Source organism: Phlebotomus argentipes, unplaced genomic scaffold (genome assembly GCF_947086385.1).
Source record: "Phlebotomus argentipes unplaced genomic scaffold, Phlebotomus argentipes genome assembly contig_2, whole genome shotgun sequence".
NCBI classification, from domain to species: domain Eukaryota; kingdom Metazoa; phylum Arthropoda; class Insecta; order Diptera; family Psychodidae; genus Phlebotomus; species Phlebotomus argentipes.
In genome coordinates, this window is record NW_026776162.1 from 6792049 (window position 1) to 6805790 (window position 13742).

General features: G+C 38.0%; 1 protein-coding gene across 1 annotated transcript; it reads left to right on the plus strand.

Annotated features, from left to right (window-relative positions):
• Nucleotides 1-11087: 11087 nt before the first annotated feature.
• Nucleotides 11088-13512, plus strand: LOC132265210 (torso-like protein). Its single transcript, XM_059765788.1, has 3 exons — nucleotides 11088-11294; nucleotides 11359-11790; nucleotides 12676-13512. Exons 1-3 carry the CDS (start codon nucleotides 11088-11090, stop codon nucleotides 13069-13071), a joined length of 1035 nt encoding a protein of 344 aa, XP_059621771.1. The 3' UTR covers nucleotides 13072-13512.
• The last annotated feature ends 230 nt before the right edge of the window (nucleotides 13513-13742 follow it).

Below are 13742 nucleotides of genomic sequence, written 5' to 3' on the forward strand. Positions count from 1 at the left end.
CTCTGTACAAAGTTTGTGTGCCTTTTTTCCTCACCATCGCGCGCTCTGTGTTACATATTCCCATCGTGTCACTTGCTTTGGTCTTTTTGCGCTCTTTTTTTTTGTCGAAATTTTTATACTTTTCTCATCTCGCCTCTATCGTCATTCATTCATGATTCAATTTAGCGAGACCGCGACAAGCACTGAAAACTGGCACAAGTGTGAATAATTTTTAGAGCAATCGCACCGCATAATGGCACCCGTGGCCTAACGCTCAGATATTCACTGCCGCAGAATTTGTTAATATTTCACATCCTCGCCACTGTTGCGCGGCGGCGAGATGTGATATCCCCAGAAAACAAAGATGAGATAGCCCACAGAAGAGCTCTTTATTGAGCGCCATTTGAAGTTTACAAAAAAAAAATCCACCCAGTGGGAAAATTCACTCTCATTCAGTTTCTGTTTCTCCCGCCAAACTCTGTTTCTCGACGGCCAAAATGAGCAACAAACAGCAAATCAACTGAAAACAGAAGCTGTTTGTAGACTTTGCTGAACGTGTGTGATGTAAAGCATGGAAAACAGAGTAAATGAAGCTTTTTTTTTTGCCCCCCAAACTTAAGCCACTTTTCATCACGTTTCGTAATAACGATTTTGGGAAAAGGCCCGAAACCTTGTCTGAAAAGCAAATATTAGAAGCAAGAGAATCAATCAAAAGTGATCAAGAGATTCTGTGTTTCATATACATTCAATAACTTAAATACTTAGAGCGATTACAGACTTGCGGATTAACCTCGAATCAATCCTTTGTGGATGAGTTTTGAGTGTGTAAAAGTCAATTCGTGGCTGAACTGGCGCAAAACACACTCAGGAGTTATTCTTCTTTGTCGACACTAGCGACAATTTTGCTTCGTGTGTTCAGCTGTCAATGGATTTGTTTATTTCATCCAAAAGCGTGAAATTTTACGATAAAATTGCGAAAATGGAAGATTCGTAGAAGAATTTAATGATTTTGAAAACCTACGAAATAATTCGCAATAAATCCGTTTTTTTGTCCATAAATATCGGTTGAACCTTCGATATATCGAGGGATCAGTCACATTTGATGGCTCAGCTAGCTGTGGATCACCCGCAAGTCTGTAATCGCTCATACTGAAGTTGATCTCAAACCTTTAAGGTCAAACGCTACACAATCAGTCCAGAGGTTGTTTGTCGATTTTACTTTCATTAACCAATTATTTGGCTGCGAAGGGGAAAAGGGAGGTTTTTCTTCTTATTTCTCGCCAAGAATTACAGTTTCTCGTGTGTGACACGTTTACTTTCAATGTCTTCACTCTCATCTCAAGATCACCTCCAATATTCATGTGTGCCAGTGTTGAGATGCAGGAACGCTTCACCAACAGTGAAAGCAAGTCAGAGACACGCGATTGATAGTGGTAAAAAGTATATATTGTGATGGGACAATAAATAAGCGAATGAAGAGAGAAACATTGATTACACTCTCGTGACCTCCAAGTTGCATTTGATAAGACACATGTAAACTCGCGCATAACTTCGGCTTCCAGCATGGCAGAAATGTTATAAGAAGCTTTTCAGCAACAAAAAAGAAAACATTTTTTCCTACACTCGCCATCTCAAATATTCACGAGCATCTGCAGTGCTGTGCAGCTGAGCAGCATCTCCAGTGGATTAGTCTTGGACACGTTCTGAGTCACCAGGGACACTCTTCGTTCTCGCTATTTGTGCAAATTCCACCCAGAGCGCTATTGGTGATAACCTGGAATGATTAATGAGCAGTTCACGCGTGGCTCCTTGGGGAATTATTTGTTCTATCACTCGCTGATATTTGTCCACTTATTGCGTCGGGCGATTCCCACAATTGCGGCCGATTTGTCGTGCACAAGGCGACGATAATATCCCTCTAATCTGTACACAACTTCATAATTTAGAGTGTTTGCACATATATTCTAAGATTCAATCCGATATTTCTGTAAAAATCCACTTGAAACCGCTTTTCGGGTCTCTTTTCCAACCATAACCTCAAAATTATCACTAAAAGACCCTCAAAAACTCAGTTAAAAAGCTTTCTAAATGAAGAAAACATTTCTTTTAATTCACCAATGAACTCTAAATGGCTGATTCTGAGTCAAAATCGACATTTTTCATGTCTAAATTCATATTTTTGAGGTTATGTTCAATCTTACTACATTTTTCAGTGTTTCTTGGCATCAAAGGTTGAGAAAAACACCGTTTATTGTATGCAAATGCTTCATTGGACTTCAGAATAAGAATTGATGCTCTAGAATGTGAATTATTAATTAAATCTGTCCTAGATTCGTTACATAACCTAGAAAAAAAACGTGTTATGATTGTTTCTACGTAAAAATCGAAAGAAATCCTAAGAATCAGGACAATTTTACAGTAAAAGAAGCTTTCGGAAGGAGGAATATTGTAAGTTTCTGAGCTGTACACCACTTCTGACGTATTATTTTCCCCTTGGCTGTGCAATAAAAGCCTTTTCCAGCTGAAAGGTGGTTTGCAAGACAGCCAGATATCGCACTATTTCATATTTTTACATATTTATTGCTGGTTTTTTCTTCTGAAACACTCACAGAGAGTTGTTAAAAGAAATCCCCAGTAGAAGATATCCTCAATAGATGTGTAAAATATCATCTCTATGACCTATTGTTGGGTGAATTGTTGCGTCAAATGGTAAAAAGTGGGAAAGTCTGGCACAGTAAACAAAGCTTCGCGTCTTGATGGTCATTTTTATTAGCAAGTGAATGAAGATAGAAGCATGCTTGAGACAAAAAGAGAGTCTCTCAATGTCGCTGAAGTAGTCGTTATAAACAAATTTGGTGAGGGTCATGCGCGGTATTTTGATCTTCTCTCTATCTTAGGAGGTTCATTAGGTAAGTCAAGAAATTAGCCTGTCGCGTGAGATTGTGTGTTGAAAATCCCCAGAACATCTATTGGGATTTCCCTAACCACTCTGGGCGTTAATGATATTTTGCTCATCTTTCAGAATCATAAAGATTGTGAAGTCACACATACAATTTCACTGCTAAAATGGGGACAATTCGCTCCGAGTGTGTTTACTTTTAAATATAAATCAGCAGAAAAGGTTATTGCATTTCAAAATCACTAACAGTGAATCATGTGAATTGTGAAAGGGAATAATTGTAAATAGATTAAATTTCTTCTGAAATCATTTTTGTTATTTTATCACGAAAAATTCCGTAGAATTCTTTGAGAAAAGTAGCACAAAACAGTCCAAAACTCAACATTGTTGGCATTCATCACCTGACTAAACTCTGGGTGTAATTAAATTCTAAACAGAAAATTCACCTTATCTGCATTCTTGGCCAATTTCTTGGCACTTGCGACACACACACTTTGTGCAGAAAAGTGTCCCAATACTTCCCCCAACACTGTAATTACCAAACGTCTCAGTTTTGCGTGCATAGAAAGGAAAAAAAAAATCTCAAAGCCAATGCAATCGCGTGTTAATATCACTGACGACTCGCGATGCATTTTATCTCGATTATCTCACAATTTCTGTGTCAAAGAGATGATGTCGTTTCATTGGTGACCTTAGTGCTTGAAAGCGAGAAGCAAACATTGTGTCCTAATTAATTTTGTGCCACATGAAATCCGCGAAGAAGCGCCAGATGATAAAAGATAGCTGAAATTGGTGAATTGCAGAAATTTGTGTAAATATAATTGCTGTCAAATATCTTGCACAATATTGTGTCTCATTTGCCGTTTTCCTCCTTTTTTTCCTCCCGTCATTTTTCGCATAAATTGCTAATAAATGACATGTAAGGTATATTGTGACATTCCCTCAATGTCTTTTCGCCTTGGATATTATTTCCATAAGACCACTTTCGATTTGGCTTTATCGCTGGCGCACGCGGAGGTGAATTTGTACGTGTTTGTGTGTGTTTATTGGGAAAAATTTCAATTTGTGTCGTGGACCAAATCACAATGCGCTTTTCCTCGGCTTTCACTCCATTTTCTACTGTTTTCGTATTAATTTATTCATGCTGAATGAGAGACACGGTCAAGGAACTGCGTCCAATTCCCACGATTGACCGAAGATCTCATTGACGGCCATAGGAAGTGGAGACATATTCATGAGTGATCAATGATCAAGTGCCCAATTTGTCTATCATTGAAGCAATGATCAAATTTGATACCAATTGCTGCTCAATTGGCAGCAATTGCCGTCGTCTAGATCGCAGCGATTGATTTGGCATCGTGAATCGTGAACTGTGCTCACATAACCACGAATTACATAATAAATCGATCCTAATATGATCAATCATATCTCACGCATAACAAATAATATTAACATAAAATATTGATATATAGTATCGTAGGTAATTTGCCACTCGCCTTGATCTTTTCCATCTGTGATCTTCTTTTACGTCATTGACTTAATTTGGCCAACACGTGTGTTTTTACGTGTAAATTAGAATTTTAATTGAACAGAAGAGGCAAATGATGACTTCTCAAAAAGTCTCCCCGGAAGACAAAATAAAGCAGACAAATTTGGTAAATGGGATAATTGCTCTGCATCTGACATGAAGACTGGTTTTGATCAATTGCCGCCACCGAAAAGTGTTGTAATCATCGGACTTTTTGTGTGCATTACTCCACAACAAATACCCATTAATGCCAGCCGTGGTAATTTTACCACAAAACTCTGAGACTGTCTGAAGTGTTTCTCATCGATCATCATTTGGAATTATCCCCTCAATTTTGATTCAATTTTGTAATTCTCTCCTCTCATCGGAGACTATTAAAATTTCTGTCGATTCACCTTGTGTTCATCATCGAAGATGTGCGCGGGAAGAGGAAATTTAAACAGTCTCTGCCAAGGGGCAGATATTATAGACGGAAATGTTTGGTTAGATTGTTCTTTTAGGTTATTTTCTTGATTTTAAACAAATTTTGAGCGATTTTTTCTCTTTTCTTAACAGAATTGTACATTTGCGTTCGAAAAAACTGCAGATTAGTTAAGAAGCAGCTTAAAAGTCAACCATAACCTCAAAAATGTCTAGGAGAATTCTGTTTTCTTAGTTATTTTTACGATTTGTGCTCTAAAAAGGCAAATTTATCTCATTATTTGTTGGAAATATTGTAATATTCGCTATATTTACTCATTTCCAGGCTTGAAGTATTTTTTAAGTCGAATTCATAACCTCACAATTCAGTCCGAATTTTGTTTTTGAGCATTTTCTGTAAACTAAACTAGAAAATCAAGGCGGAAGTTGTTCATGAGCAAATCCTGGGTCATTAAAATCTTTTTATACGGCCTGAAATCTAAGTATTTGCAGAACTTAACCTAGATTAAATTGTGATTAGTCAGAAATCAATAAGAGAAGCAGTTTAAGGAGTCGAAAAAGCGATAGAAAATGCCTTTTTAGGCGTTTTATCTCCCCCTTGGTTTCTGCAAGTCGCTCTTCAAGCTCAATTTGATAACTTCTGCCATGCGGGAAGAAAAAAGAGTAATTCAAACTGCATAAATAGCAGCTAAATCAACACGCAAGAAGTGGATAAACGGCGTCTTTTGCGCGAGAAATTTCATTTTCATTTGCCGATTCAACCTCAGCCGGTGTTGCATTGTTTTCCCTCCCCCCGAAAAAAATATATATCAAGCTGTGCACGTGCTCAGACCAATTAATAAGTTTTGCTGATCTTTTGTGGCTGATAATTGAATTTATTAGCGCAACTCACTTTCCTCCGCGACTCCTCAATATTCCAATCACGTAGATTTGCCATTAGAGGGAAAAAGAAGTTTCCTCCTGTGCGTGAATCTCTCGAAGATTGACCATTTGTGCCACGTGATTAACTACAACATCATCGGAATGCATCAAAATTGCCCATTTGCTCAACCCGTGGCCAATTGATCCGCCCACCAAGAGAGCGCTTTGCAGAGCTAAAAGTCATGTGCTTTCGATGTCATTTCGTAATTTCAATAACGAAATTCCTATATATGGCAAGGCCGAATGATTCCGGATTCATCTCACTTCATGAGAGTAAAAGTTACCTTTCATCTTCTCAACTTTAAAAATCTTTCAATTTATATATATTGAGTGGAAGAGAAAAAATGAATATTGTGTGAATTTCAGTGCAATCTTTCATTATTAATTGTGTGCTTGTTTGCAAAGAGACACAATTGTCTGATGACTCAAGATTTTCCGGCTGGAAATTTCGACAATTTCCACTTTCAATATGTACAAAAAAAACCGATGCTATCGCACTTCTCCTTAATTACATTCGGTGCTATTTTATTGTTCAGTGCAAAGTAAGCGCCGTCAGAAAGTGCCAAGTAATGGTTTTTTTGAGGTGGAAATTACGCACGATTTTGCACTAATAACACACAATTAATTATTTTGCTATTTCTGCTGGCGAAGACGACACACATTTCATTCATAAAATCCCTCCCAAGTTTGCCCGTAAATCACAATTTACCCAGTGGAATAATTTTTCTCTAAATCATACCTTTTAATGTCTGTTTCACGGTCAATGTCAGATGATGTGTTGAAAGGAGGAATTAACACCCCAAAAGTCGCCAGTGATAAAACATGTGCGAATCAGGAACTGCTTTTTGCCAAGTAGTTTGCAAATTAGCAGTGAAATAAGCCAAGTTTATTCAAGACATTTGAACAAGAGAGCTTTAATGCCACTTCTTCATGGCTGTCAAGCGGAGAAATGGTCTTGGAAATTGGACAAGAAATGTGAAGCTTTTTTTTTGCACTAAACACAATACCTTTTCATCGTCCAGCGAATTTGCATAGAATAACACATCTTACGTAGAAAATACAAACCACAAAGATTATATCAATTGATCTCAAGTTTACATAACACATCTTCCTCTTTTTCGTCTTCTTCAAACTGCAGCTCGAAAAAGTGACTTAATTAGGGAATTCTTAGAAGACGTTATACCTTAAAAACCACTTAAAAATTCTTCTCAATTCTCTATTCTTCCCTCGTTTCAAGCATTTTGATGGAAAAGAAGGGCTGAATAGGTTCGAAAACTCTTTGTTATTCTTTGTGTTATTCAATTTTATCGTGGTTTTTTTTAGGTATACAAAGACGCGGATTAGATAAATTCTTCTGGCCTTTGAAATTAATTAAAAATTCCCAGACATGTTTTTACACCGCTTTTTATATTTATTTTAGACGTTTTCTAAGCAGCAAAGTATTGATTATCTCTCTTGTTCCGGCTCATTGACTTGTTCTTAGCTCATTAATTGACGATTGCGTCAGATTCCTTCAGAATCACATCAAATAACCATTAATTTGTCTCTAAATATTGTCAGTTATGAGAAAGAAGAATTGATTTTGATGATCATCTTGATTTTTTTTTTCATTCAGATGAAGAAAATCGCGAATAAAATCCCCCAAATAAGAAGCAATTTAATTGCTCAACAGTTTCAATTTGTCCATAATTGATGTAAATTTTTTCTAAATATTAAGACGTTGATTGGACAATTTCAGCCTCAAGTTGAGCTGAAAGGCCGAGAAGTCGGTTAAACAATGATCTCACATTGCTCAGAGAATAAATGTATTTATTGAAAATGAAAAGATGTTTACTTCTCACGGACAAAAAGCCAATAAAAACCGTTTGAACATCCATTCTTCGACTCTCTCCGAAGCATGTTCACTTGTGAGATTTACTTTCAGTTTTCCTTGCCTTCACTGAGATGGGAAAATCTAACGCAACACTTAAGCGCATATCACAAATTCTAATGTCAAGCTTTTTTTTTTACGAAATATTCATGCTTAATATGAGTTTTCAACATCTCAATTTGTCATTTTTATTCATCATCATAAATGAAGATGTAAATCTCAGCAGAGCGCAAATTATCATCTTTTTGGTAGATTTTCTGGGGAAAAACATACAATGATTTCCCAATGCAGAGATTGGGAAAATACATATTGTAATTGATGGACATTGATAAAAAGCCATTTTTCAGCTTAAGTGGGTGATTGTGTGGACAATGATGTGTAAGAAAAGACATTCATATGTCCAAAAAGTCTCAACAGTCACTCGGCAAGGCCAAAGGTATTGGACGAATTGCAGAGACATATTAATTCACCTTTTTTCCCAAGTCTAGAGCGTCTCGCGTCCTCCAGATTTTTGGCACCACAACAGCAACAAGAAATAAGAAAATGGTGCTTTGAGAGCGACAAAATCACTCTGAAACTCGCGTAGAAGTTGTGAAAATGTCCCGAGTGAATTGGACGAAATTCGAGCATGAAAATAGTCGTGCTTTCGGTGGAACAATGTATGCAAAATTATGATCATGGGTTAATGTGCTCTCGAGTGTTATGTCACACTGTTGGCGTGCACTGTGTGAGTGTCTTTTGCCAGGGCAAGTGACTTTTCTCGAAACGGTACAGCGCAATTATACAACCATTTCTTGCCGACTTTTGGTTCAAGATCATCACTTCAAGAGCGCATTTTGACAGATGGCAAAACCTGAATATCTCAGCGTCTCTCAATGGAAAGGATATTATATTGTTGAAAGATGTTCTCGAGCTATGCGAAATGATCTTGTCTTGAATTGTTGCCTTGCTATCTTCTCTTCAATCATCGTTGTAAATTGCTGATGTGTTGAGAAGAAGAGACGCTTTGAAATCACACCTTAAGTCTTGACTTGAAGAAACTATAAATTACACCTTGATCATTGATAAAAATGTGTCTTGATTCTCTTATCAATCACTCAATCCAACTCAAGAATTTCCCATTCTGGGTATTTTGTAAGGCAATTAAATGCACCGAAGTTCAAATGTTTGGCTTTCTTGGGAATTGTTCATTGCAAAAAAACCGCCGAAAGCATCAAATTTAGATGAATAGGTGAAAAAACACTGCACTCGACCGCATTGTTTTCACCTAAGAAGGTCTGATGACCCAAATTTGTGTGTCGGAAGAGCCACAAAAGTGATTTGTAATAATAAATAGTGCGCGATGAAGCAACTATTAACACTTTTGGGGAGTTTGCTGTTCTCAAACCTTTTTTTTTTTGTTCATCAACAAAATTTCCATTGAAGTTACAAAAAGCCAAATTGCAAAATATGAGAAATGAATCTTGTTTTTTTTTCACGGCGGGGCGTTTTGCTTATGTTCATATCTTGATTATTATTAATACACACTGAATGCGAGCGATATCGTCATGAAGGCAGCAGCATCTCAGAATGGGAAAAGATTGCGAGAGATTTTCCATCAATTTCCCCTCATGTTCAATCACTCATTCAATGCTAAAATCTAAGATGTGTAGCAATTAGTTTTTAGTGCTATTGTAGCATCAAATCGCGCATCTCATTTTTCTCACAGCTCTTTTCCATTCTCATTTTCAACATGACATTGAAATATCTTTAACACCATCTGAATTTGGACTGTAAGAAGTGTTAAGACATTTCGGACAATTAAGCTGAGATTTGCGGGTGTGTCCAGAATCTGACGAGGCACAAGGTCAAGTCTCTCTAATTGGCCGCCAAGTGATCGAGCAGGACTTGATGATTTTCGGTGAATTCGGCAGCAAGAAAACAATCATAATTGCTATTATTGAATTTCCCGGAAAAAGGTTTTTATTTCTCAATTATTCTCCACCTTGAAGATCTCGCTAACGATACTTTTTTTATTGCTGCACATTCTTGAGGTGTTTCAGAGAGAGGCAGAAAAAATTGTAAACTCTGAAATAAAGCATAAATAGCAATGTTGCAATAAACCTGGACAATTCATTAAGGCTGTCGGAATAATGATAGGTGGGTTTTTCACAGAAGTCCGATCACTGATAGCGACGCTCTTCCGTCCACTAAGAAAAATCCCGCTTTTTATTCAACAAAACCAAGGGGCAGATAATGCTGTCGAAAGTGATTTTTAATGGCAATCGAGAGTGCTCAAATATTTACAAAAATACTTGTACTTAATTGTAACAAATTAGTGTAATTTTTCGAATGTATTTCAATTATTACTTTAGAAATAAATTGTACAAAGTTTTTTTTAGGTTATGTTACTAATTTCTGAATGTACAGAAAACTTCCCAATACATGAATTTCTAGACTCGAAGGTCAATCATAACCTCAAAAATAGCATTTCGGGATAGTTTTCACCTAAATTTAGACTTGAAATGGCATTTTTGAGTTCATTTAATGAATTATAAATTAATAAAATCGTTTAGCATTATCCAAATCATTCTAAAGAAGGTTAAAAATTGAATCTTTAACCTTTTTTGTTAAGGTTTTCTAGGTTATGTTACCGATTTTTGAACAATAAGTTTAAAATTTAGCAGTAAGCTTTCCAATACATGAATTTCTAGTCTCTAAGGACAAATATAACCTCAAAAACTGCATTCTGGGAGAGTTTTTAACCAAATTTAGACTTGAAATCTTTAAGCATTATCCCAATCATCCCAAAAACTGTTTAAAATTGAATCTTTAAGATTCTTCAAGCTTTTTCTTGGGTTATGGTAGAAAAAGATGCTCAAAAGGGTGTTTTTAAGCTTGTTTTCGAAATGATTTGTATGAAAAAACCTATGGAAAACTCAACAATTTTCAATTTTCTTAATCTACAACCTTCTTGACAACCTTCCTAAGAAGTCCGGAATTATTTCCCCCTTGTGAATGGTTTCAATGTTGTTCGCATGTTATTTAAAAAGTCACTCGTGTCGTCATCATTTTGGCCTTTCTTCCACTTTCCATGGCGCTCAAATAGTATTAAAATCAAATTCACATAAAAGTGGAACATCTCTGCTTTAATTGCAGGCCAAATTGAAAGTTTTTTTTTAGCACAATTTTTGTACATCATAAAATAAATTGTTTGAATTGGGCGAAAGTGAATGATTTCGCACTTGAATTCAGTCAAATAAATTTGTGCGACCTTTCTGAAGTCACGATTTTGCAGTGAAAAATAAGAAATGCAATGATAATTTAATCAGTAGTTTGATTGAGAGTCCGCAATTGTGACTCTGATGCCTCTAATGATTGCCGAGGTGCATGAATGTGCGCGGCTCATTAGGAAGAAATGCTGACAATAACTCGTGCTCATTCCTTTGCCTTGCAGCTGAAGAAGAAGTGCAGAATCAGTTGGAGGCGAGATGAGTGAAATGGTGAAATTAATAGGCCTGCTCGGTCTATTATCGCTGATCACGTTCTGCTTCGGGAAGACTGAATCGCAGCTGAGACTCGGCAAAGCCATCAACATCTTCATCCGTTACGGATATTTGAGCATCTCAATGAAGGTGATTTCCTACAATGACACCGAGACGTGGCTATTCAAGGAGCCCACCAAGAACGTCTTCACGGTGAGCCGAAACACCGCACACGCAGTCACGCACACTTGCTGACCCGCGGTGGTTGATTTTGCAGGGCATCGAGAGCCTCGAGGAGCCGGCGGTGCAGGAGACGCCGGGCGTGTTCAACGGCGACTTCCACATGGAGTTCTGCGACAACAAGCGACAGCTCTTCCAGGCCTACTTCCGAGACTTCACCATCGAGCGCCTCGACCGGCCGTGGCGTGCCTTCACGGGCGGCTGGCACCCGGACATCGCGGCACGCAAGCTGGGCATCAACTCCTCCTTCATCCACGGCGACTACTGCTACGTCCTGGTGCGCGTGTCGCGCTTCCGCGAGAGCGCGCGCCTCCGGAAGCCCATCCCGCAGAACCAGGTGCTGGACCCCGAGATCTCCGAGCGCGTCGCCGACGTCGTGCCCGGCGACAGCACGGCCGCCGTGCAGTTCATGAACAAGTTCGGCACGCACTACATCAACAGCTACGTGACCGGAAACTCGCTCTATCAGGTGAGGAAGAGCGTCTGTCCGATCTCTCCAAGGGGGAGATATTAGACAGTCGCAACACATCTTAGCTTCACTCAAGGCGGCATTTTGACTTTCGCTTTTCTGGGTCATGCGATCAATTCAATTCTTGTGCATTACGCATGAAAACATATTTCCTTTGCTTAGTAGAATTCTGCATTTGCACTTTACAAGCTATGCAAATGCGGAAATTTAATATAAATCGCAGTTCAAGGTCGAACATGACTCAAAAAATGTCTGTTTTTTGGATTTAAAGAAGAAAGACGAAATAAGTTGAAGAGTTTTTATGTTTTGTATGGCCAATTTAGGGCTCTTTACAGAGAAATAATCAATTGGTTTTCCACCAATTGGCTATCAATCATAATAAAGGTAATCTAGGTTATGTAATCAATTCAATTCTTTTGCATAATGTGGCATAATTCGATCAATTCTTGTGCATAAGCATGAAAACGCTTCCTTTACTTAGTTGAATTTGGTTGATTTGATGTTTGTTTCATTTCAATCATAGTTTTAAAATTAAACATAACCTCAAAAATCTCATTTTAGGCTTCTAAAAATGTCTTTGACGAGTTTTACCATCGAATTAAGCTTTAAATGATAAATTTAAAGTTCTACTCGTTGGTATTCTTAAGTTTACCGGGTTAATCTCTTTTTTCTTTAATCATAACCTCACAATTTATTGAAAATTTAAGAAAACTCTGGTTTTGGGTGGACTTTCTCACCGAATTCTTTATCTAACTTTATTTACGACTCTTTGTCAGTAATAATTTAGCGAAATCAGATCAGGAAAGTGAGGTTAGGTTCAGTATACGCAGGATTAGACGCACTATCTCCCCCTTGGAAGTCTCTGAATCGCTTTCGTTCTCGCAGGTTTTCGTGTTCAACAAGCGCAACTATCAGCACCTGAAGGAGCGCCTGAAGTCGAAGGGCGTCGCGGCGCTGTCGCAGCTGGACCTGTACAACTACTTCGCGCCGTGGTATGCCGAGCACCTGGGCAAGATCCGCTGCGCCAGCGGCAACAGCACGGTGGAGCGCTGGGCGTCGCGCAAGCTGCGCCTGTCCTACTACATCTTCACCTACGCCAGCCTGCTGAAGCTGCACGGCAACGGCTCGCTGCTGCGCAACATCGACGAGCTGCTGGGCAACGAGGCCATCCTGCAGCTCGACCTCAAGTCCATCAACGTGATCTTCAAGGAGCCCGCGAAGCGGGCCTGGTTTCAGGAAATCATAGACAATTATTTGAAATTGTGGGAAGTGAACATGTGAGTGTGATCTTAGAATATTTAACCAATTCAATCGTGGAATTCCTCACCATCGAAATCTGTATTTTGTATTATTATTATCTTCTGTGTATCATTTGACCAAAATGAATTCTCCTCCCACGAAGTCCTACTGTGCTAGGCTGGCTAGGCTAGGCGGTAACACTGAAGACTGGTTGCTTATTTAAAGACATCGAATTGTATGAATTCTAGAGTGATTTTCTCACCATATTTTGTAGCTCAACCAGAAAGAAAAGGGAGGAATTTAATTATGATTTAATTCGAATTGCTATTTAATAACGCCTTTCACGCTGTGATAGTTTTTAATTCCATACAGAATAATTATGATGTAGAATTGTCTCAGTTATAATCTCCCAAGAGAGAGAGAAATATTGTGTAATTTTAAGGACGAAAAATGTAAGGAAAAATAAATGGAAATTATGAATAATGAGAAATCAAACATTTTCTTTCAATCAAGACACAAACCCAGATTTTAATCTGTCATTCGCACCACTAAAATTTGGGATATTTTTTCGAAATTCACTGTCTTGGGAATGAAAAACGAGAAACATCAATTGAACATTTGAAACATAGATGAAATGCGGTTTGTGCATCGACTAACACAGAAATTTGTTATGTTTAAATTAGCATTAAATATTCTCATGCTCCCAATTCAGT